The sequence below is a fragment of the Gekko japonicus genome, unplaced genomic scaffold (genome assembly GCF_001447785.1).
Source record: "Gekko japonicus isolate JY-2015 unplaced genomic scaffold, Gekko_japonicus_V1.1 scaffold145, whole genome shotgun sequence".
Lineage (NCBI taxonomy): Eukaryota > Metazoa > Chordata > Lepidosauria > Squamata > Gekkonidae > Gekko > Gekko japonicus.
This window is the reverse complement of record NW_015173678.1, coordinates 1,397,303-1,420,768: the sequence shown is the minus strand read 5'-3', so window position 1 is coordinate 1,420,768 and position 23,466 is coordinate 1,397,303. Positions and strand designations below refer to the sequence as shown.

Sequence of the window (23,466 nt, the reverse complement as noted above, 5' to 3'; positions counted from 1 at the left end):
ATTAACAATCAGGGTTGTTTTGGCTTGTCTTTGAATTTTGACCATCAAGATTCTACCATCTTCGGAATCATGTACTAATTCTGGGTGTAAATAGTCTTTCACATATGTTACTAACCCTCTTTTTTCTTTTTCTTGTCTGAAGAAATAAAACCTTTTCCAAATTTCTTCATTTCCAAATATCTTTGGTCTGAAGATTTAATGTTTGTTTCTTGCAAACATATCACATCCAATTGCATCTTTTTCCATTGTAAGAATATCTTCTTTTTGAGGTGCATTCAGTCCATTAACATTTATTGAAATTATTTTAATTTTCCTTCTATTAATCTATTTTCTGTGTCTTCTTTGGTCCTTTGTTGAAATCTTGTGACTATTTGCAATGGTACAATTCTTACTGTTTTTTCTTGTATCTTGGTGCTTGTTCAGTAGCTCCTGTTGCTCCCTGTAATTCCTGAGCTGCTTCTTCTGCATCCTTCTGTTCCTCTTCTTGTGTTTCCATATCATCTCCATGTGTTTTAAAAAAATTCTTCTACTTTGAAGGTTGAGTTAATTCTGTGTCTTTTGCCCTTGTAAGTAAAGAGAAGGCCTTCAGGTATTAGCCACCTGTATGTAATTCCATTCTTTCTTAATGTACTTGCAAGATCCATATAATCTTTTCTTTTCTCCCACACTCTCCAAGGGATTTCTTTAAGTATTTTTATCCCTGTATTCTCTATTTGAAGAGATGTGTCATTGGCAGTTTTGAGAATCTCATCTCTCATAGTTCTCTTATAAAATCTCACATGTACCTCTCTAGGTAGTTTGTTTTTTCTTGCATAAGTTGAAGGCATTCTATGGGGCACATCAATGTCATGTAAACTTCTTCTGGGTTTTTGCGCCCATATATTTTGCAAGAATGTGTGCCATATCTGTTTTTAGATCCTCCTCCTTCTTTTCTGGGATGTTCTGGAGTCTTAATATATAGGCAGCTTTATCCATTTCCAATTTTACAAGCGTGTCTTCCATGGTATCCTGTTTGGATCTCATATCCTGGATTTGAAGGTCTACTTCTTCTGATTTAGTTTCAGACTTATTTGTTGTTTTCACCAGAGCAGCATTTTTTTGTTTATTCTCAGCCATCTGTTTCTTGATCTCTTCAGTTTGCATAGTGACTTGTTGGGCCAGTGATTCTAATTTGACTTGAATGGGATCAGCTGCTGCCGCCACTGCCTTTTGGATGACACATTGGAGGTATTTTATGGAAAGTTGAGCTAAATTGGTGGCCACAGATTTCACCGCCCCTGGAGATGGCCCTCCAGGGCCTTTCCTCGACCCACTAGACATATTTAAGAGTTCTATTAACAATACACACTTACCCTCCCTTTTAAATTTGTTATTAACAACAAAGAATCACTTCTTATTTTGTTTAAACTTGCTTATCACAGTAATATTATAATTTTTCTCAGACTACATAACCAGGAATCTTATCAAATTATTTACATTACCAAAAGAACAGTTTATACTTTGTGGTTACAGCACGTGTAGACCCAACAATACCAAAATTCTTCAACCACTCGGAAATAACATTGCCAAACACTTTCCTTAAAGGAGGGTCTACACTACTCCATAATAACTCCAAATAATCCCAATAGAAAGATATATCCACTTGTAGATCCAAAATATGGGGAAAAGGAAGTTTTTAGTTGTAATCCTGCCAAGTAAGTCCCAAGTAACCAAGTTACTGAATGGAAGAAAATATAATCCAAATATAGTACATAAATATACTCCAATAAAAAAATTCTTAAAAAGCCAAAGGTAAATCCAAAATAATAATCCTTAGAGACTTTTTTTTTTCCAATTAAAGCAATAGGCAAACAAAAGTAATTTCAGAAAGGGTGAAGATGTATTTAAAAGATGCTATAACAGAAGAACAAGCTGGTTTTTTACCAAATAGACAAATTAGAGACAATTTAAGAATGGTGATTGATGCAATTGAATACTACGACAAACATCCAGAGAAAGAAGTTGCCTTTTTATTTGTAGACGCTGAAAAAGCCTTTGTAATTTATATTATATTCCAAACTATGGTCTAACCTTTAAAAACATTTAAAGGGTACTGTTGATAGATTTATTTCCAAGCTTCAACCAAGTCTCTTAATAGCCCCAATTATCTTCCTCTAGCAGATCAATATCTCTTCCAAGCCACGGAAGTAAAAGGGGGGGGCTGCCTCTCCTTCTTATTTCTGTCTTTTTATAGTTTAAAGGGGCCCTTAGCCAGTAATGGTTATAAAGTTTGTGCGTTTGCTTTACTCACGATGCTGGAGTCCTTTTATTTCCAAGTAGCGTGAAGTGTTTGGTCTCCCGTTTGTCAGGTGTTCACAGCTTTGCAACAATGGCTGACATTAAATGCTCTTGGTCAGATCCTTGGCATTGGGGCGTTCTGAACTCTGCTTGCCTGCCTGCCACCGTAAGCAGGAGTGTTCAGTTCAATCCCCCTGCTTGAACCCCCCTTTGGGAAGGCTCAATGGGGTCTGGATGATCCCAGACCTCCCTGAGGGATCTGGGATTCGGCTGCTACTCGGGAGCAAGTCCCTGTGCAGTCCGAAGCTGCTGCGCTGCAACTGGAAACTCCTAGGTTCTCCAACTCTTGTTGGCTTTCCCCTAGGGGTTAGTTTTAACTGCTTTATTGCCTTTTTGATATTAAGTGCTAGCAGCCTAGTTTAGTTTCAGTTCAAGTGAAGCCAGTCTTTTTTGTATGTGTTCCGCTTGTCCCAGAAAATTTCCTAGTACCTAACAAATCTAAACCCCTACTCCCAGCACTACTTTTTAATTCATGCATTGAGACCCTAATCACCTGTTTAATTGGTTCTGCACGTGGAACAGATAGCAGTTCTGAGAATGGTACCTTGAAGGTCCTGGCCTTTAACCTTCTGCCAAGTAGTCAACATGTTTTTCTCCAGGACTACTTGACTGTATTTTCCAATGTCATTGGAGCCAACTCCTTCCCCTCACTGGTTATCAGTCAGTCTAGATAGAACATGATGTCTGCAACCTTCGCACCAGGCACGCAAGTCACCATATGGTCAAAGCCAGTGTTCCCTCTAAACTGTGGAGTCTTCTGAGCAAAAATTCTACTTTGTGAGCTACTGGCATTAAAGTTGTGAGCGAGCGATTTGGCTGCTGCATAAATCAGTTTGCTTTGGAACCATCCTCCCTGAGCTAAGACAAAAATCTGTGAGCTAATTCACACCAACTCAACTTAGAGGGAACTATGGTCAAAGCTCCTGTCATATATCCCAGATTATATTCCTAATAATCAAATCAGTCATTATAAAAGCCCAGCTTCCCCAGACTGATAGTTGGACAGAACACAATGACTGAAATATAAAAATGATCTTTAGGGTGGAGGGCATTTCTCCACAACATCCAGCTAAGTTCACTTTTTAATTTTTAATGCAGTTTTATATATGGTACTGTCCCCTAAATCCTTTTTACAGAAGAATAATCTCACAATTGTAAATCTCAAATCCTACCCCTGCTTCTCAGTAAACCTGGAGATGGTTCCTGATGCAGCGTGTATCAGTAATTCCTTTTGTGAGTACTTTGGATTCTGCAAAAGACAATAATCTAATTTATGCTTTCAAATATTATGTTTTGTCATCTTTAGTGAGAGCTGTCACAGCATCTTATGTCACATTTTGTCTTTGTAATCTTTATGGTACCATGATTATTTTTTCCAGTTTTGTAGCAATTGGATTCATGTTCTAAGAATTGTGGGAAAGTATTTCTGGCAGTCATTGTATTTTGGGAAAAAAGATTTGAAAAATAAGCCGTATCCTAAGTTTACCTCTAAGGTTAGAATTTTAGCTCTCCTTCCAAATAAATTATCTTCAGCTTTTAGCCTGTGGATTGTATAGACAACTGCTTTTGTAAAATTGGATGAAATATCTTTGATGCCAAGCTTTATAGATTTGAGAAGATGTATAAAAATGTCTGAAGTGGTCTGGAAAGCACTATATACTATATGAAAGACGATAGTAAATATCTGAGTCTAATTGATATTTTGAGAAAGATATTTTAAAATGAAGGACTTCAGTCCTAATCAACTGAGGACAGTGGGTTGGATCCCACTTAACATTTCTGGGGACAGAAGGGTGGGTGATACATGCAATTTCCCCACTCCTGCTGCAAACCTGTAACTCCTTCCTTATGTTTTTCCTGGACTTCCCCATCCCCCAAGAGCAGTGTTTTGGATGGAACAACTGTTTCATGTTTATAAGACAAAATAGAAGTCCTGTGGCACCTTAAGAGTAGCAGGATGTATTCTAGTATGAACTTTTGTGAATCAGAGCTTACTCCCTCAAACACATTGAAAGGAAAAAAACAGTTCTCATTTTTGTGCAGAAAAAATTTAGAAGAGGAGGGTAGAAAGGGAGGAGCTGAGCAAAGAGAAGCCTGAGATTATAAATCAACCATATCAGGATCATGATACCAGGCCTCTCTTTGCTTGGGAATTCTTTTTGGTACAGGTATCTGATCATTTTTCTTGATTAGAAGTAATTTCCCCCCCAAAAAATGAGATGGGCAGAAAAACTTTGGCTAGCATCTTGAGACATCTATTAATGTGTAGATGGATCTTGGCTTTACCAGGCAGACAAGGCACCATCAACAGGAAACGGCAATTCAGATGCAGATCAGGTCCATGTTCTTCGTGACATCTAGTCTCTTCAGCAATGGGGGAATTTCTTCTTGGTTGTTGCCTCTGCCAACAATGGCTAACATGTGCTTCTTCTTCCCATAAGGCTTTGAGCTGAATGTGTGCAAACTACATTAACATGAAATGCAGGCAAGTGTTCCCTATGTGAAATCTCTCACAGTAGGTGATGCAAAGAGCTTCCTCTAGGCCTATGGTATACAGGTGTGTGCATAGTCCATGTGTTGCGTCTGTAAGCGTGTAGATATAAAACCATAAATTAGTCAATTTCTCAACAATTTTCAATTATATTCTTCATTGTTAAGAGTAGTAAACTGAGATTTTTAAAAAAGTAACATTTTGCTTCACTAAAACGTGTAGTTAAATGACAAAATCCTTTTTCCTGGGGTACAGTGTTATGCCAGAGATCAACAAAATATTGCATTGCATTACTGTCAGGTTCCCAGTCAAATCACTCTCCACACACACTTTCTTGGAAGAAAGTTTTATTTGAAGATATGAGATGCAGAATGCATGAAGTGCTCTTGAGAGTTCAACAGGAGGAGGAGGGAATGGTATCTCAGCAAATGGAGGCGCACCCAACACAGGAGGAGGGCAAATGGAAGAATATAACATGCAACAGCTGGAAAATCAAGAGACATTCTGAGCCTCTGTTGCTAAGCATTGAGTTCCAGTATCTCCCCACAGATTAGGGTTGCCAAATTTAATCCACTTACCGGCGGGGGAGCGTCCTCTCGCTCTGGGAGCTGACTGTGCGTGCGCGCGCCGCCAGAAGTGACGCGCAATGTAGCACGTTGGGGGCGTGCCCAAGATCGTTGGGGGGAAAACCATATGGTTTCCCCCCCCCGATTATCTGGGCCACACCCCCAATGTTCCCTACGTCGTGCGTCACCTCTGGTGACGCAGCTTTGGGGGGCGGGGTTCCCCCCGGGGCAGAATTCCGTCACATCTGCAATCGGCCCTCCAAAGCGGGGGATTCCCCGCCCCCCGGGCCCATTTGGCAACCCTACCACAGATATTCTGTCCTAGAATCTTTTTTGTTCAACATCTTTATAAATTATTTGGATGAAGAAATTGAGGGAATGCTTATTAGATTTGCAGATGATACTAAATTGGGAGGGGGTAGCAAATACAGTAGAAGACAGAGTGAGAATACAGGATGATCTTGACAGGCTGGAAAACTGGGCTAAAACAAATAAAATGAATTTTAATGGGGATAAATGTAAAGTTCTGCATTTAGGTATGAAAAATCAAATTCATAATTATAGGATAGTATTCTAAATTCTCCTTCCATCCATTCTATTACTCTTTAAATTAAATGTGCAGGAAAAAGACTTTTTATCATTATTTGGAGCATAGACACAACCTAAAATGAATTCCAGGCTCAATTTAGGCCTTTAACAAAAATAAACTGACCATTTCATCCTTTTATCCATTGACAAAATTTGAATATCCAGGTGTTTTTTTAAAGAAATAATTGCTACCCCCTTTGTTGTAAATAAGACAAAACTGTCCATAGTTTTTGATGCAACCAGTCAAAAGGCTTTGCTGTAATCTGTAAAACACAAACTGGTTGTTTTCTGAAATTCTCTGGTTATGCTCCAGTAATCTTTGTAAATTTGCAGTGTTATATGTAAAGCTTTACAGACATGTACTGCAGTTTCCTCACTAAGTAAAAAAAAAAGAGTTATGGGGGGAAAGATCCTAATGCTGCAGCAGTATGAAATAATCTCCTAGAGCTATCAAGATTTTAGCAGCCAACAGGAAATTATGAAATATACTATGAGAATTCTGTTTGAGGAACACTGGAGGTCACATTATAGCTGTGTTGGGAGAGGACAGGTATGAGCACACATCTGTGAAGTTATATAACTCTGTTTTTGACATGTTGAAGAGTGTAAAGATTCTTAAAGCATGCTCTAGATGATAATTGTTAATGCAAGCTTTATTTATTTGCCTGATAGGATCCGAAGGTTGAGGAATATGGATAAAATATTTATGCTGGTGTGATTGGAAGCAGGTTGGCAAGATTGTTCAGAGCATCTCAAAGTAAAAGGGATTTTGTAGCTAATACAGTGACACCATTAGTATTTTGTGATGCAGTTTTGTATTTAGGTTTTTAATGGGATATGTTTAAAATTTTGCTATTGTCTTTGTGCTGTTTAGAGCACAATTATTCTGCTGTTCATTCCTATACACTCCCTCCCTCCACACTATATTTAGCCACATCATGTTTTGAATCATTTACATAAGTGGAATTTTTTCTCCAGATAAGGAAGCAAATAGGCTTTCCTAGGACTGCTACGAATGTTGAGGCTTTGGGGAAAACAAAGACTGTGGCTGCTGCTTTCTTCCACTGACCTAGCTTCATTGCTTCCATTGTTCTTTGTATATGTGGAACAGGACTTTGGGTCTCATTCTCAACTCCTTGTGTTTTGGGAACAAGAACTGATGGCCAGGTAGGTAATTTAGCTTTAGCTATAGAAAAAGAGGCTTGGCGTAACAATAGGAGGCTATTCTTCCTGAATTTCAATAGCAGCAACATAAATATATCACTTGAATCTCTGCTGAGTAGAGAAGAAAAAAAACTCTGAGGTCAGCTGTTTTATTGCAAAGGAACTTCAGGAACAGACTAGAAAGGGAAGTTGCTGAGTTACAAGTTATTACAATGCCCAGAACAATGGAATCCCCAGGACTTAACAGGGAAATCAGTTCCTTATCTCACTACATATGCTAACCTCATTCAGTCCTTATATATGTATTCTCACCAATCCCCTCCGAAGGGTTATACATCCTCTTTATTTTATTTCATTTCTTATTTGGAATAGTAGATTGTAACATTATTTGGAATGGTAGACTGGAATGTATTTTTTTGGTCTGGGGACAGAGGAGATGCACTACACAGTCAATCACCCCACCTCAAAGAAGAAGCTGCTGTAAGGTCGCCTCCACGCTTGAGAGGAGATGGATGGAGTGTCATGGCAGGTTCTCAGTTAATTATTCTCAGCATTTCACAATTAAGAAGGGTACATCTGCTCATCAATCTGCAATTTTGATATATTTATTTCCTTCACTATGTTTTCCCCTGGAATTACACCCAAACAACACTCTGCATTCCACAGCCATGCCAACGACACCAAGGGTGGCAGCGGCTGCAATGCAAACTGACTCCGAAACCCTCCGCACGGGGATACCCGCCACCAAGGTTCTCCTGTGGGAAGTCCCAGCCGCAGCCAGGTGCCTAAGGGGTGGGTGTGGTGCATTCCCCGATGACGTTTGCTGCAGCCAATCAGCCGCCACCTGCACCTTCAGCTCCCGCGGCTATCAGGAAAGGGCAAGAGGAAGCGAGTGGGAGAGAGACTCAGTGAAAGCAAAAGACCTGGGTTTCCCTCCTCGACAGGTGTCCACTTGGACCAATCGCTGGGCGGGTAGGGCGGGCTTGATGCGGCTGCGGGCTAATGAGCACTGGGAACAGCGTGACGGCGAGGTGGTTCCGCCAGAAGCGCCAGAGGGTCTGAGGGAGTGGGCAGAGGGCAGCGGCTCCCCCCCTCCGTGTCCTCCGCCACCGCCCATGATCTCCGCTGCGAGACGAGGCTCCTTCCTGCTCCAGGCTCCTTCCCGCCGCCCATGATCTCCGCTGCAGGCCCTGCTCGGCTCATGGTCTGGCCTGCGGGGATGATGACGACACCCTTCCCCGGGTGCCCCAGGGTTCCAGTAAGCGTGCTCGCCCTTGCCCCTGGCCAGCCCGAGCCCTTTCTCAGAGGAAGCTGCCTGGGTGGGCCCGACCCGGGCAGGGGCGATGCTAGCTTGTGGCGCCCCCCAGGCATGTTTCTGGGAGGTCTCCAGGCCCCACTGGGAGGTTGGCATTGCCTGGAGGGGTGTGGGCACCAAAAGCTGGCCTCGCCTAGGGCGCAGAAGCACCTCGGGCCAGCCCTGTGGGCAGACACAAGCCTGCTGAAGGAAACCCCATATACTGACTTACTGTAAGCTGTTGACCACTCACTGTGGGCTTCAGTAAAAGGATCAGGTAGTAGGTGATGTGAAAAACCACTGCCTGAGCCCTGGGAAAGCTGCTGCCAATCTGAGTAGACAACATTGACTTTAAGACCGGTGGTCTCATTCAGTATAGCAGCTTCAAGTGTTGTCTGATTTTATGAAATCAGTGATCCCCTGATGCAAGTGGCAGCCTATTAAAACATAGTCATCTGGTGGCAATGGCAGTAGTTGTGGGAAGTTTGGCCACACACTTCCTCTCAGTCGTCTATTCTGCAACTCTTGGAAGATACTGCATCTTCTTCCTTCCCAACTAAGCTGCATGGCTTACCTTCTCCTACATCTAGTTTCAGGAAAAAGTTATGAAGCTGTTACTCCACTGGTACAAAGCACAAGTACCCAGGAACCAGAGATGGATTGTGGAAAATCTTCTAGTGCTTGATATTTCAATAGAAAACGTTCCATTTCTAAATATTTATTGTTCCATAAAATTACCAATCAATCAGTCACACTGGCAGTACAACATTAGGCAAGTCTGTAAGTTTCAAAGTTGTAATTAATCTTTTTCAGGTGGTTATTCCTAAAACAGCACCAGTATGTTTTACTCATTTGTAAACACATAATATCTAAATCAATTATGAATTCATCTGATTGGCTATGCAGGTCAAATAAAAATCAAAGCTACAGCTCTTATTTTATATGTCTCATATGGTTGAAGAGAGTTGTTAGAAATTCCTGCGTCCCCTTTTGTTCTGTGTAGATTCAGATCTTGATGACAGGGCCCTTGAAAGTGAGACACACCATTTGGGCTCTTGATCCTTGCTTATCCTGGGTTTTAAAATCATGCTAGGAAAAGGTATTGGAGGCTTTGACTAAGATTGTTGATTTCTCACTGTTGGAGGGTAACTTTCCCAAGGCTTTTGAAGGAAGTAGTTATTAGACTTTTAATTTAAAACCTGAGATGGCCAATTATAGGACACTCTCCATTTTAAGCTTTTCTGGGGAAGGCAATAGAACATGTGGTGGTAGTGCATCTCCAGGGGTTCCTGGATCTGCCCTTGACCTATTTCAATATGGCTTCAGGATGAATTGGTTTTAGTTGCACTGGAGGATGATCTTCATTTTAAAGCTGGACAGGAACAGTCATCCTATTCCAATCAGCACCCTTTGATACTTGATAATTACATCCTTATCCAATGCATAGAATATGGAGTCAGTATCAGGGGAGCAGCTCTTTGGTGGTTAGACTTTTTTTTTTGTCTGATCAGACACTAAATTTCCAACAGAGGATCAGAATCAGTGGTTTGGGATCTGTCCTTTGGAGTGCCATAGGATTCCATTCTGTCACCCATGATCTTCTGTATGAATGAGATGGCCCAAAGCTTTGGGTCTCATCAGTATGCAGGTGACACCCAGCTCTGCTTTTCATTATCTAATTAATACACCCATCTAGCTCTGAAGCAGCGTTCTGAAGCTGTGGTCAATAAACCAAGGCAGAACAAGATGAAACTGAATCCTGAGAAGACCAAGGTAATGCTGGTTGGGAAGACAGAGGCTTTGGAGGGACTGGACCCACTTGTGGCAGATGGAGTCGAGTAGGAATTTGGTGAGCAGGTTAAGTGCTTCGAAGGTTCATGAACCTAAGTTTAACCAGACAATTGTGAGCACATTTGTTTGTGTGTGTGTAGGGGGGAGGAATTGGTTGAACATCAATTCCTGGTGGCAGTACTTGAAAGTAAACTGGATTTGTGTGTGTGGGTTTTTTTTTTTTAAACAACCTTTGTTTGTACAGTAAGTGTTTTGCTTATTCAGTATTCCAATATTGAAAGCTGTCTTAGTGAGCCACAATTTTCCTATAAATGTGAATTTTTAAAGATTTTGTTGCTAATCTGTTTACAATGATAGTAAAGGTAAAGGTTCCCTTGCTCGAAAGCCAGTCGAATCCGACTCTAGGGTTGTGGTGCTCATCTCCATTTCAAAGCTGAAGATGCAGCGCTGTCCGAAGACATTTCCGTGGTCATGTGGCCGGCATGACTAAACACCAAGGCACACGGAACGCTGTTACAATGTTTACAATGATAGCAGTTTGTTAATATTGAGATTTAAAACAAACTAGCTCTAAACTTTGGTTACAATTGGTTGTTTTTGTATTTGCCTTAAGGTACAATCATGAAAAAAGTAGGGATGGTCATGAAAAATAACCAGTACAATCAAGGAGGAGAAGAAGAAGAGATTGGATTTATACCCCGCCCTTCACTACCCAAAGGTGTCCCAGAGTGGCTTACAAACTCCTTTCCCTTCCCCTCCCCACAACAGACACCCTGTGAGGTAGTCGGGGCTCAGAGAGCTCTTGACAGAAACTGCTCTTTTTCAAGAACAGCTCTTATCAGAGCTACGGCTTGCCTAAGGCCATCCAGCTAGGTGCAAGTGGAGGAGTGGGGAATCAAACCCGGTTCTCCCAGATAAGAGTCCGCGCACTTAACCACTACACCAAACTGGCTCTGTGTGTAAGAAAGAGTTTTTAGCATATAGAAAATGATACAGGAGTATCTTGTGGCATTTTGCAGTATTGTAATTTTGTGTTTCTAGGTTGATCTTTGACAGAATTATACATACACCACAGATGAGCAGGCAGCTGGGTAATTAAAAGCCTAGCAGTGGTGCTAGTTTAATCAAACACTAATCTGTTCTGCATGTGCTGATATGGAGATGGGTATACCTGGATCCCATCTAAATGAGTTGGTTTATTACTCTCAAGTGATCATATCTCTGCCCTGCTATTATGATGTATGTGCTGTCTTATAAACACTGATCCCATATGCATCAGTAAACTGCACCTTCATGATGATCTACTTGCATCAAATACAAATGGTGCCACAGGATATGTGCTGTCTCTCTCTTTTGTCAGTTGTTCTTCCAGACAGATGCTGAGGAAATGATTTTGTAATCTTGAGGTATAGTGTAAATATGGAACGTTTTTGCCAGTGAGAAGTGCACTGCAGCAATTGGAGAACATTACCCATCACTGTCAGCAGGGTTCTCTGGATGATCATTACATACATACATACATACATACATGTATAATATGTGTATGTGTGTGTATGTATACACACATATATATATATGTACTAGAAGGAAGGCCCGTTGCAGCTGTAAATGCAACGGCCGCTAGATTGGTCATACGGCTGCGGTCCTCGTCTCTCCCAGCCGCCGCTGGTGGCCCCCGCCCGCAAGGAACCCGGCTCTGGGAGGGGAGGGGGTGTAAGCCACCTCTCCCATGGGCTTGCTCGGCTTGGCCACAGAGAGGGCGAGGAACCCAGCTCTGAGAGGGAAGGGGAGGGGGTTTAAGCCGCCTCTCCTTCCATGGGCCTTGACTTTACCTTGACTTCCAGAAAGCTTTTGATAAAGTTCCTCATCAAAGGCTCCTAAGTAAGCTCAAAAATCATGGGAAGCTGCTGCCAGAGCAACATTTTAAAGAATCTGCACAGTTCATTGAATCTCCAGTGGCCAATCAGAAGCCTCGCTGGGCAAAAGCCCTATCTGACCCCGCCCACTTTCTAAACACACTGGGTGGGTCCCAGGATAGGTGTCAGCAGGCACCACTGTAGCCATGGATGCCACATTGGGGGCGGGGAGGGCTGTTCTATAGGCAAGAAGGTGAATGTGAGCAGCAACATGGCTTCTCAGGAGTCCAAAATTGTGATAGGTCACGTTTCTTTTCTCTTGGTAAGCATGAAAAATGGATCTCAGACTTCTACAGGGATCATAGGAGCTGGGAAAGTGGTTTGCAGGTCAATTTATTCACTTTAGAGCCTGCCCCTCTCACAGAGACTCTAGTAGGATTGCACGGTCTCGATAAATGCAACCAATAGGATTATATCAATGGTGCGACCTCATTTGGAATACTGTGTGCAGTTCTGGTCACCACACCTTAAAAAGGATATTATAGCTTTGGGAAAAGTGCAGAAAAGGGCAACTCGAATGATAAAGGGGTTGGAACACTTTCCCTATGAGGAACGGTTAAGGCGCTTAGGGCTCTTTAGCTTGGAGAAACGACGACTGAGGGGTGACATGATTGAGGTTTATAAGATTATGCATGGGAAAGAGCAGGTAGAGAAAGAGGTACTTTTCTCCCTTTCTCACAATACAAGAACTCGTGGGCACTCCATGAAATTGCTGAGCGGTCGGGTTAGAACGGATAAGAGGAAGTACTTCTTCACCCAAAGACTGATTAACACTTGGAATTCACTGCCACAGGAGGTGGTGGCAGCTACAAGCATGGACGGCTTCAAAAGGGAATTAGATAAGCTTATGGAGCAGAGGTCCATCAGTGGCTATTAGCCAGAAGGTATAGATAGGGGCTCTGGGGCAAGTTATGCTCTGTCTTCTTGGTGCTTGGGGGGGTCAACAGTGGGGGGGGGCTTCTAGTGTCCTGGTCCCACTTGTGGGCCTCCTGATGGCACCTGGTACTTTTGGCCACTGTGTGACAGTATTGGACTGGATGGGCCTTTGGCCTGATCCAACATTGGCGTCTCTTATGTTCTTATGAGAATGAATCTGAACTGTAGGCTTGCTTGTCCTCAACCTAAGGTGTGCACTCATAGAGTTGTTACCTAAAGGCACCCAGAGATTCAATTTTATGAGGATTAATTCTCACACCCATGTGTATCTCAGGTTTCCAGAGTTTCAGAAACCTAATAACTTTGGAACTCTGAAATTTTTTCATGACACATACCTTTTCTGAACTCTGTCCTGAGTAATTGCCATAATATTGGGGAGGCTTTTGCAAGATCTTTAATACCAAGGAAGGTCAGCCAATATATATGATAATATCAGTAGTTGCATTTCTTTGCTCAAAATGGATATCCATCTTAAATAATTTTGTTTTCTTCTGCAGACTGAAGATCTATTATTTGCAAGACACCAGATTAAAGACTTGGATAACTAGAGATGTCCAGCACATACGATGATTCTCTTGGACTAGAAGTTTCTAGTGATAGCTTCTGGGAGGTAATTTGAAATTTATGCATGAAATTCTCCAGATTCCTGCTTGGTTAATAAAATGCACATCTGACAAAATAAGAGCTTTTGCCATACATCGTTTAATTTCTAAGATGCTGCAATGGTTAATTTTAAATCTGTAATATGGAGTGCATTTACATGGATGGAATTTACACATGATATTGGTTAGAATATGTGACATAGTGTCACCCATTAAAATCACCTCTGGCTTGTCCATATTCTATCTTGATGCTATGCTTTTGTTGTAAATATGCTATGCATTGTACCAAATTGGATAAATTATACAGGCAGGGGTTTGGTGTGGAGATATAACTCCCTACTGATCTTGGATTCTCTGAAATAAAAGTGAAGAGTGTGTTTGTGTGTGTGTGAAACCATTTATGGGACTGTTTTGGACAGCATGTTCCTTGGTGTCTCATGTAAGTGCAGTAACATTAGGACTAGGTCACTGTCTTCTGTCCTGCCTTTCTCTTACTTGTCATTTCTTGTAGAAAGTAGTGCCCAAACCAGGACATAATGCATTAATTTGAAAACAAGATCTCCTGGTTTGGGTGTCACCTTTTAAAAATGTAAAAGGAGGAGGAACAAGTGCATGACCTGGGAGCACAGCAAATAGCCTGTGGCTGCTGCATGACTCGGGCTCAAAAAATGGGGAAGTCTGACCAAACACTGTACACAACTGGTAACCTGTAGTGGTTAACAAATTCCTCAGACCTGAGTTTACAGACCTTTGTATATGCATCCAGGAAGTCCACATTTAAATTTCTGACTGGCCATAAAAGTCTTGCTCGCTGGGTTACATACTGTATTGAACTTCCAGGGAATATGCATTTTCATTCAAAAATATTCTGGAGCTGTATGAATAATAGTCATAACAAATAGTCATAAAGTCATAAAACTGCGAGTGGTAAATAGTTAAGATAATTGGCAATAATTGGAGACCAGTAAAGTGGAGATAGAGATCCTGGTAGTTGAAATTTATAGGTTTGGCCACATTAACAAAAATGGATAGGTCTGGGTTGGCTTAGGCAGAGTCAAGCAGTTGGTTGATCTTTTGGGAAGGGTCAGCTGTGAGTGGCCTAGTATGAGTGACTTAAATAGCTGGATCTGGGCTATGGTCTTGGTATCCTTGGCATTAGAGTATTTTTAATCATCAGTCTTCTGTAGGCCATGATTAAGATTCCTTCTGTTTTCTGTCACTTGTACCCTCTTAGCTTCAGTTGTAATTTCTGTCTCTTTCCTTGGTTCCCCAAACTTATTTAAGATTATTTCCTCAAAAACTTAGTGATAAAGATGAGGTAGTGGGGAGAGGAACCGTGATCATGTTGTTGTGTTTCCCCTTCCTTGGTATCTTAATAGATACCAGTTCTTATTAAACTCTCCTTCTCCCATCCTAAAATAAAAGAAATCAGTGTATTATAACCTTCAGCTAGGCATTGCTATCATCATTGCTACCATATTTTTACCAATATAATACATAACAAAAAAGGATCAGAAATTGCCACCATAAAAGCAAAAGTCAACAGACACACGTTAAAAAGTCCCAGTGAAAAAGCACTATCTAAAAATCCAATAAATAATATTAAATATAATCTAAACAGCTTTTCAGCAGAGTAATTAAAGTGCACATGCCCATAAAGATTTATGTGACCAGTTATCTATAAAGTGCCTGTGCTTTGAGGGCACAATATATAAACCAATCTAAGATACCTATCTTTCAACCAAATGGCACAGTCAAAACAATAGTTATACCACAACCACTATATGACCGATCAAGAGATAGAAAATGATGGTGCTTCGAAATAACATGCCAAGAAATATAAAATAATAATTCTTCAGGTAGTTGACACACCAAGAACTTTGGAAAGTTTCCCTTTTCTTCAAGCAGGTCATTCAACGAGTACAAGGAATAGCCCATATATAAATGAATGTAGTACTTATTCTCCCTAAAAGGGAGAATGAATTATATTCAGTCTTTTAAAAAATATTCTGTTAATATAAAGGTAATAAAGAATAGCATTCATTTGTGCATTTTTCCTTGTTATCTAAAGTATCCTTGTTATCTAAGTTATCTACGCTCAGTCTTGGAGTAGTAGAAATCAGCACAAAGTCCAAAGTACAGTTCTTGTCAGAGGGCCTTGCAAGAGGGTGATACCCTTTTTGTTGTGCTTGTGACATGGCTGTAGGCTGCTGTCTGGGGTTAAAAAGGCTCTCTCCTGGAACACGATAGCCCCTTAAGTTGTATGGCTGTTGAAGCACTTCCTGTCTGCCAGTCTAACTTCCCCTCCCGTAGGGATAGGGAGGGAGGAAGAAAGAGAGCAAATTTTAGCTCCATGGAAGCAAGGGAAAGCCTTCTTGCCAGTGTTCCTGCTTCCTCCTTGTCAGGTGTCATTGGGTACTGATGACTACCAAAACCACAGGTGATCTCTACCAGGGGCTTTACGTACAAATTGAAAAGCATGGGCAATAAAACAAACCTGTGGAACCCTATAGGACAAATCCCACTTTGTTAACAGATCATCATCAATACCCACCCTTTTGCTTCCAATCAGTGAGGAACTAATCCTATGTGCACCCTTTAATACCAACATCTGTTTCTCAGGTCATCAATAGAATAACATACTCTTGAAGCCTTCTGATAAATCCATCAGCAGCTACAAAGGTACATAGCCCTTATAATCAAAAGGAGGTCTGCTAAAGCCACCAATGACTAATCCTATATATATAACTGCCCTACATATTGGCACTTTCCGGCTCTCCCATGGGCTGTGCTGTGCGCTCCATCAGCCATTGGCCAGTCAACCGCCTCTCGAGTACTCGTGTGCCATTGGCTGGGTGCTGGATCCAATCCTCTCCCCCACCCACTGCCAGCCTGGACACTTTCCCCTGACAGAATAAACTGCCCAAAACAGCTGTCTCTCCTGACAAAGATGCTTCTACTTCTGCTTGGCTCCTCTGCTACAGGCTGGCTACTGAGGTGGGCCACCAGTTGTCAAACCATTATCTTCTCCTCCTGCTGTGGGGCTAATTTTTCCCGCAGTGGCGGATAGATCCTGGATATCAATCCTTTTTTGGAATTGTTGTTATCCAAAAGTAGTTTTTCATAGTCTGTGAGGGTCCTCATTATGGACTGTTTAATTATAGGCATATCGCAAAGATGTTTTAGCTGAAAAAATTCAAACCATGGTAATTGGTGGTTGGCTAGATTTTCTAGTTCAGTTTCATTTTTAATTTGTCCTTTCTTTAATATACAACAAAATCTGGTTAAATTGTTTTCCCTCCAAATAGGGAAGGCTCACTCGTATCAGAAGAAATGGCAAAAAAATATTAAATTTGCTAAAAAGGACTATTTTGAAAATGCAAACAAACCAGGAAAATGGTTGGCTTATAAGTTAAGAAAAGAGAAAGAGAAAAGGATGATCCACTCATTGTATGATAAAAAGAGAAAAGAAGAATTTTCTAGGAATGGACTAAGGGAACTAATTCAAGACTTCTACACGCAATTATATAAAAGAGTGGAAATATCTAAAGAAACTCAGAAACAATACTTAGATGAGCCAGGACCTACCTACAATTTTGGAAGAAAACAGAAAAATGTTGAATGATCCCATAACAATGATGGAAATTACAGAGGCTATTAAGAAACAAAATACAAATAAAGCACCCAGACCAGATGGATTACCAGCTGAATATTACAAAATATTTGAAGATGTATTACTGATACCATATAAAAATGTAATTTCTTCTCTAATAGAAAAAACAGAAATACCAGAACCTTAGACTGAAGCAACTATAACATTGATCCATAAAGAGGACACAGATCCTGAAGAGATAAAAAACTACAGACCTATCTCCTTGCTGAATTGTGATTACAAAATATTTGCAAGTATCTTGGCTGCAAGGTTGAAAAAAATTCTAACAGGCTTTATACATCAGGACCAGGCAGGTTTCTTACCTAAAAGACAGTTGAAGGATAATGTGAGAATAGTTTTAAATATATTAGAATATTATGAAGCACATCCAGAGAAACAGATGGCTTTAATATTCTTGGATGCTGAAAAAGCATTTGACAATGTCAACTGGCAACATTATCCAACAGATGAAAATAATGAAGTTTGGGACTAATTTTATAAGGGCTAGTGAAGCTATATTTACAAAGCAGAAAGCGAAAATAGTAGTAAATAATGACTTGACAGATAATATATGGATTGAAAAAGGGACAAGACAAGGCTGTCCAATTTCTCCGCAGTGGTTCATATTAACATTGGAAGTGCTGACAAGAACTATTAGGGAAGACTCTCTTATTAAAGGGACACCAATAAGAGGAAATAAATATAAATTACAAGCCTTTGCTGATGATTTGGTATTTATCTTAGAACTTCCAATGGATTCAGTACAACAGCTAATGGATCTGATTAATGAATATGGGAAAATGGCGGGAATGAAAATAAATTATCAGAAGACAAAAATGATCACATAAAACATGACATTGAAACAAAGATGTGAAATAGCAGAACTAACTGGATTTCAACTGGAAAAGAAAGTCAAATACTTGTGTATTAATATTACAGCGAAATCTACCTCTCTGATGAAAGATAACGATAATAAAGTGTTACAAGACATTAAAAAGATTTAGAAAAATGGACAAAGCTGCAAGTATCACTAATGGGTAGAATAGCAATTTTGAAAATGAATATTTTACCATGCTTGATGTTTTTATTCCAGATCCTGCCGGTATATATTAAACAAAACTTTTTTGACGAATTGAATAAACTGACACAACACTTTATATGGCAAGGGAAAAAACCAAGAATTAAATTGAAAGCCTTGCAGGATGCAAAAGATAATGCTGGATTTGGAGTACCAGACTGGAAGAACTACTATAGAGCACCAAATTTGGTTTGGCTGAGAGAATGGATTTTACTCAAAGATCATAGGCTGCTGACTCTAGAAGGACATGACTTAAAACTGGGATGGCACACGTTCCTATGGTATGGGAAAGCTTCTGGACACAAATACTTCAAAAATCATATGATAAGAAGATCATTATTGACAACCTGGGAAAAGATACATCCAGTGATATATACTAAAATTCCAAGATGGGTATCTCCAGTGGAAGCTTTTTCTCAACCAGTATTGACTTCAAAACAAGCAGTTATCAGATACACAGAATTGCTAGATGATGGAAATAATTTAAAGTCTCAGGAAGAATGAAAGAAAAGGGGAATAAATTTAGATTGATGGACTAGAGTACAAGTGGAATCTAGATATAGTAAGGATAAGCAGATAGATGGATTTTATTTAGAACAAGGTGCATTTGAAAAAATATTATGTACAATATATTATGTATAAGAGAGAAACATTAAGAAAATATATTGTATTGAAAATGCAGGGTGAGATAGTTAAAGAATGTATGATTACATGGATGCAAAATCTAGGTTATAACATAGACTTATCACACTGGAGTAAAATATGGAATGTGAATAACAAGTTGACTAAATCTGTTTCATTTAATGAAAATTTGTATAAAATGTTCTATAGATGGCACCTAACCCCAGATAGGTTAGCTAAAATGTGTAAAAACTTGAGTAACAGATGCTGGAAATGTAATATTTATGTTGGATCATACCATCATATGTGGTGGACATGTAAAAAGGATCATAAATACTAGATTGGAGTACATACTCTTTTACAATCAGTGTTGAATATTACAATAGCTTTTCAACCAGAAATATTTCTGTTAAACTTTTTACCAGATGACTTCGATAAGAACCATAGATACTTTATTTTACATGTTATAACAGCAGCTAGAATCTTATTTGCAACAATGTGGAGGATATTGAAAATCCCAATGCTTTAATGAGTTGATAACGAAGATTATGGAATGTGCGGAAATAGACAAATTGACAAATATACTAAAAGGAAAAATGGAAGAAGAATTTATGGGACTATGGAGGGTGTATTGAGAAACTAAGACTAAATGAAGAACAATAAGAAAGCTGGTTATAATAGTTGTGAAACTTTTAGGAGAAGATTTGCATGCAGAATGTCAAATTGGTTGTTTATATATATATACTAGGAATAAGGCCCATTGTGGAAATAAATACAATGAGCGCTAGAAAGAGGCTCTGTGGAGAGTGCCAAGACTGTGGGCACTCAGAATCAATTTGCCATGGCAACCTCAGCAGGGTATAAGGACACAAAGTCCACCATTTTCTCCAGGGGAACGGATCAATGCCATCTGGAGAGCAGTTGTAATTCTGAGTGATCTCCAGCCCCCACCTGGAGATTGGCAACAGTGGTTCCCCATTACGGAATGGCTGGTTTGGAGGGCAGAGTCTATTGCATTGTACCTATCTGAGGCCCCACTCCTCCTCAAACCTCACCCTCTCCAGGCTCCATCTCTCAAATCTCCAGGATTTTCCCATCTGGAGTTGGCAACCCTATCTACTTCCCAGCCAAGTATCAACCTACATTTCCCCCTCATTGATCAGCTTCCCATCTCCCCCCCACCAGCAGCTCCCACCGTGCCCTGAAGCCCTGACTGCCACATATCTGTGGCAGTAATGGGGTGATTGCTGGCACCTTTTCCTATCCTTTTTTGCCTTGTGGTATTCTGCTTGTAGGAGCTGCGGTGGCTCAAGTGGTTAAACGCTGAACTGCAGGCTGTGGAAGGTCGGTAGTTCAGCAGTTCGAGACCCGAGTTGCCGCATGATTGAGTGAGCTCCCATCTCTAGTTCCAGCTCCTGCCAACCTAGCAGTTCGAAAGCAAAAAATTGCAAGTAGATAAATAGGTACCACTTTGGTGGGAAGGTAACAGCGTTCTGTGCGCCTTGGTGTTTAGTCATGCCGGCCACATGACCACGGAAACGTCTTCGGACAGTGCTGGCTCTTTGGCTTTGAAACGGAGATGAGCACCGCAACCCTAGAGTTGGACTCAACTGGCTTTCGAGCAAGGGAACCTTTACCTTTACTTTTTCTGTTTGTGGTGTGATCTGTCTTTTTTGTGGTGTGGCATGATTGTGTTATTGGGTTTGTTTCTTTTGAAGGGGATGTGATGTGATGTGAGGACATATTTTACCTCAGAATACAGCAGGTCCCATATGCAAGTGACAGCTCCAACTGTCTCGTGGGGGGGAGGGAGTTTGAGGTGCGGAATGGAGTGAAGTCCAGTCAGCTTCCATATGCAAATGACCTTGAAACACTTGCCCAATCAGAGAAGAGTGGCCTAGGCTACAGTGGGTGGGAGAGAACTCAGGCAACACAGCCAGTGGATAGAGACACCTTGTGATCAATGTTCCCTCTAAGCTGTCAAGTGTTGTGAGCAAAAATTCTACTTTGTGAGCTACTGGCATTAAAGTTGTAAGCAAACAATTTGGCTACTGCATAAGTTAGTTTGCTCTGGAGCCATTCTTCCTGAGCTAAGACGAAAATGTGTGAGCCGGAGGCTAAAAAAATGAGCTAGCTCACAGCAACTCAGCTTAGAGGGAACACTGCTTGTGATTGACACATCACGGAGCCAACAGATTTTGGAGGGCATAGAACGTTGTGGGACCACTACTCAATTATATATAAGGAGATATATATATAACTGTGTATTCTTATTCTTCCCTTCTTTTCCCTTTCCCCCTTTCTATATATAAACTAATAAAACTTTAAAAAAAACACTTCTTGAAGTTCAAGTTAAAATTTTATATGTAAAAGTGTAATGCATCTTACTAAAATTTAAGGTTGTCCACCAATTTAAATGTGTTCTGCTATTTCTTTAAAAAAAACTGACCTTGAAGGTTTCTCTATGCTTATTATTTTTAGGTTGGAAATTACAAGCGGACGGTGAAACGCATTGAAGATGGACATAGACTGTGCAGTGATCTTATGAATTGCATTCATGAGCGTGCAAGAATAGAGAAGGCTTATGCTCAGCAGCTAACAGAATGGGCAAAAAGGTGGAAGCAACTTGTGGAGAAAGGTAAGTGGTGCTTGCATGTATACTGTGATTTTCAGAACAGAAACCCACTTATCTTAGGGTAAGTTAATTGATTGCTTGGAAGCATTAAAGAGGCCCAAGAAGTCCGCTTTGTTTGCCTGTTAAAATATTTGTACCCTGCCTCTCCCTTGTGGGACAGTTCCCTTTGCAATTCCAAGATTAAAAACATGAGGGGGGGGGGCAATGGGGAGGAGAGAATGGTATCTACCTGGTCTTGTGAGTCCCATTTTGTATTCAGTTTGAGTTCGTGTACAGTAATAATAAGACCTTGGTAATGAAAAGTATAATCAAGTACAACTGCCCTCACTGTCATGAAATGGCCTAGAAGTTGATTTGCAGGAAGGCTTAAAACCAAAACTCCAGGAGTTTACCGGATTGAGAAATATAGTGGATATAGTATTATGCCTGTAATTGGTAGATATAATTAAGCCCTGTGGACTGTGTGCTGCTGATCTTAGTCACACTTTTAGAAACTTACATAATGCAACGCTTTAGTTTAGTTGGATTGTCAAACCATGACCCTTCTGCTTGAGAGCTCCCCCCCCACCCACCCAGGTATTGTAATTGATAACAAGAGATGCCTTCCAGAAGCAGGGCAATAAAAAGCCTGGTAGTGAGAGATATGCTGCCCCGACATGGAAATTTCCTTCATGTTGGCTCATGTTGAATTAGTACATTACTAAAGTGGTCTTCAACCTTTCTGGACCTGTGCCCACTGAGTGGCAAGAACATGACAACAGTCATGTGACAGGAAGAGGGGGAGCCTGGTTCATGGCCAGAACTGTGAGGAGAAGACCAGGGACAGGAAACACAAGCCAAGCTCCAAGGTGTGTTCAGTTGTGAGAAATAAGTGAAAAGTCAGATCCATGAAGGAATCTGCCCCATGGCTTTGTCTCAACATCCTGCTGCTGCTTCCTGTGTATACTAGCAACTGGTCTTTCTAAAAAGGAACAAGAAGTGCTATGCGAGCTTGCAGTGCAGCAGGTGAGACTGCACAGCTTACTTGAGGGTCCCACTGCATTGGGTGAAGACTGCTGCCTTACCACAATGAAATCTTCTACATTCATAGAATCATAGTGTTGGAAGGGACATCCGGGGTCATCTAGTCCAACCTACTGCACAATGCAGGGATTTCACAACTACTACCCGCCCACACCCCCAGTGACCCCTGCTCCATGCCCAGAAGGTGGCAAAAATCTCCAGGATACCTGGCCAAACTGGCCTGGAGAAAATTGCTTCTTAATCCCAAAGTGGCAATCAGCATTTCCCTGGGCGTGTAAGAAAGGGCCACAAGAACTAAGCACTGATGCAACCCTCTCCCTCTCATGATCTGCCTGAGTTAACAAAATCAGCATTGCTGTCAGATGGCTATCTAGCCTCTATTTAAAAACCTCCAAAGAATAGGGTTGCCAAGTCCGGTGTCGCGCCGCAGCGGGGGACTCCCAGCTGGCGGCTGGAGCGTGCACACACCACACGCACGTCACCCAAAAGTGACGTGACAACGCTGGGCATGCTGGGGGCGGGGCCACGACCATCCGAGGGAAAACCATAGAGTTTTCCCTCGGATGACCGTGGCCCCGCCCCCACCGTGCCCGGTGTCGTCACGTAACTTCTGGGTGACGCGCACATCGGGGTGGGGCTCCCCCCGGGGCCCAATCCGCCGGCGGCGCGGAATGGGCCTCTGGGGCGGGGGTTTCCTCGCCCCCCAGGGGGACTTGGCAAGCCTACCAAAGAAGGAGAGCCCACCATCTCCCAATGAAGCCTGTTCCGTTGA

General features: G+C 41.3%; 1 protein-coding gene across 2 annotated transcripts in view; it reads left to right on the top strand.

Annotated features, from left to right (window-relative positions):
• Nucleotides 1-23,466, top strand: part of PACSIN2 (protein kinase C and casein kinase substrate in neurons 2) — an 88,395-nt gene that overhangs the window by 12,164 nt on the left and 52,765 nt on the right. For both annotated transcript variants that reach the window (XM_015422982.1, XM_015422981.1), the window contains exons 2-3: nucleotides 13,581-13,693; nucleotides 21,518-21,674. In XM_015422982.1, the coding sequence (XP_015278468.1) occupies nucleotides 13,634-13,693; nucleotides 21,518-21,674 (217 nt within the window). In that variant the 5' untranslated portion in view covers nucleotides 13,581-13,633. The remainder of the gene's footprint in view (nucleotides 1-13,580; nucleotides 13,694-21,517; nucleotides 21,675-23,466) is intronic.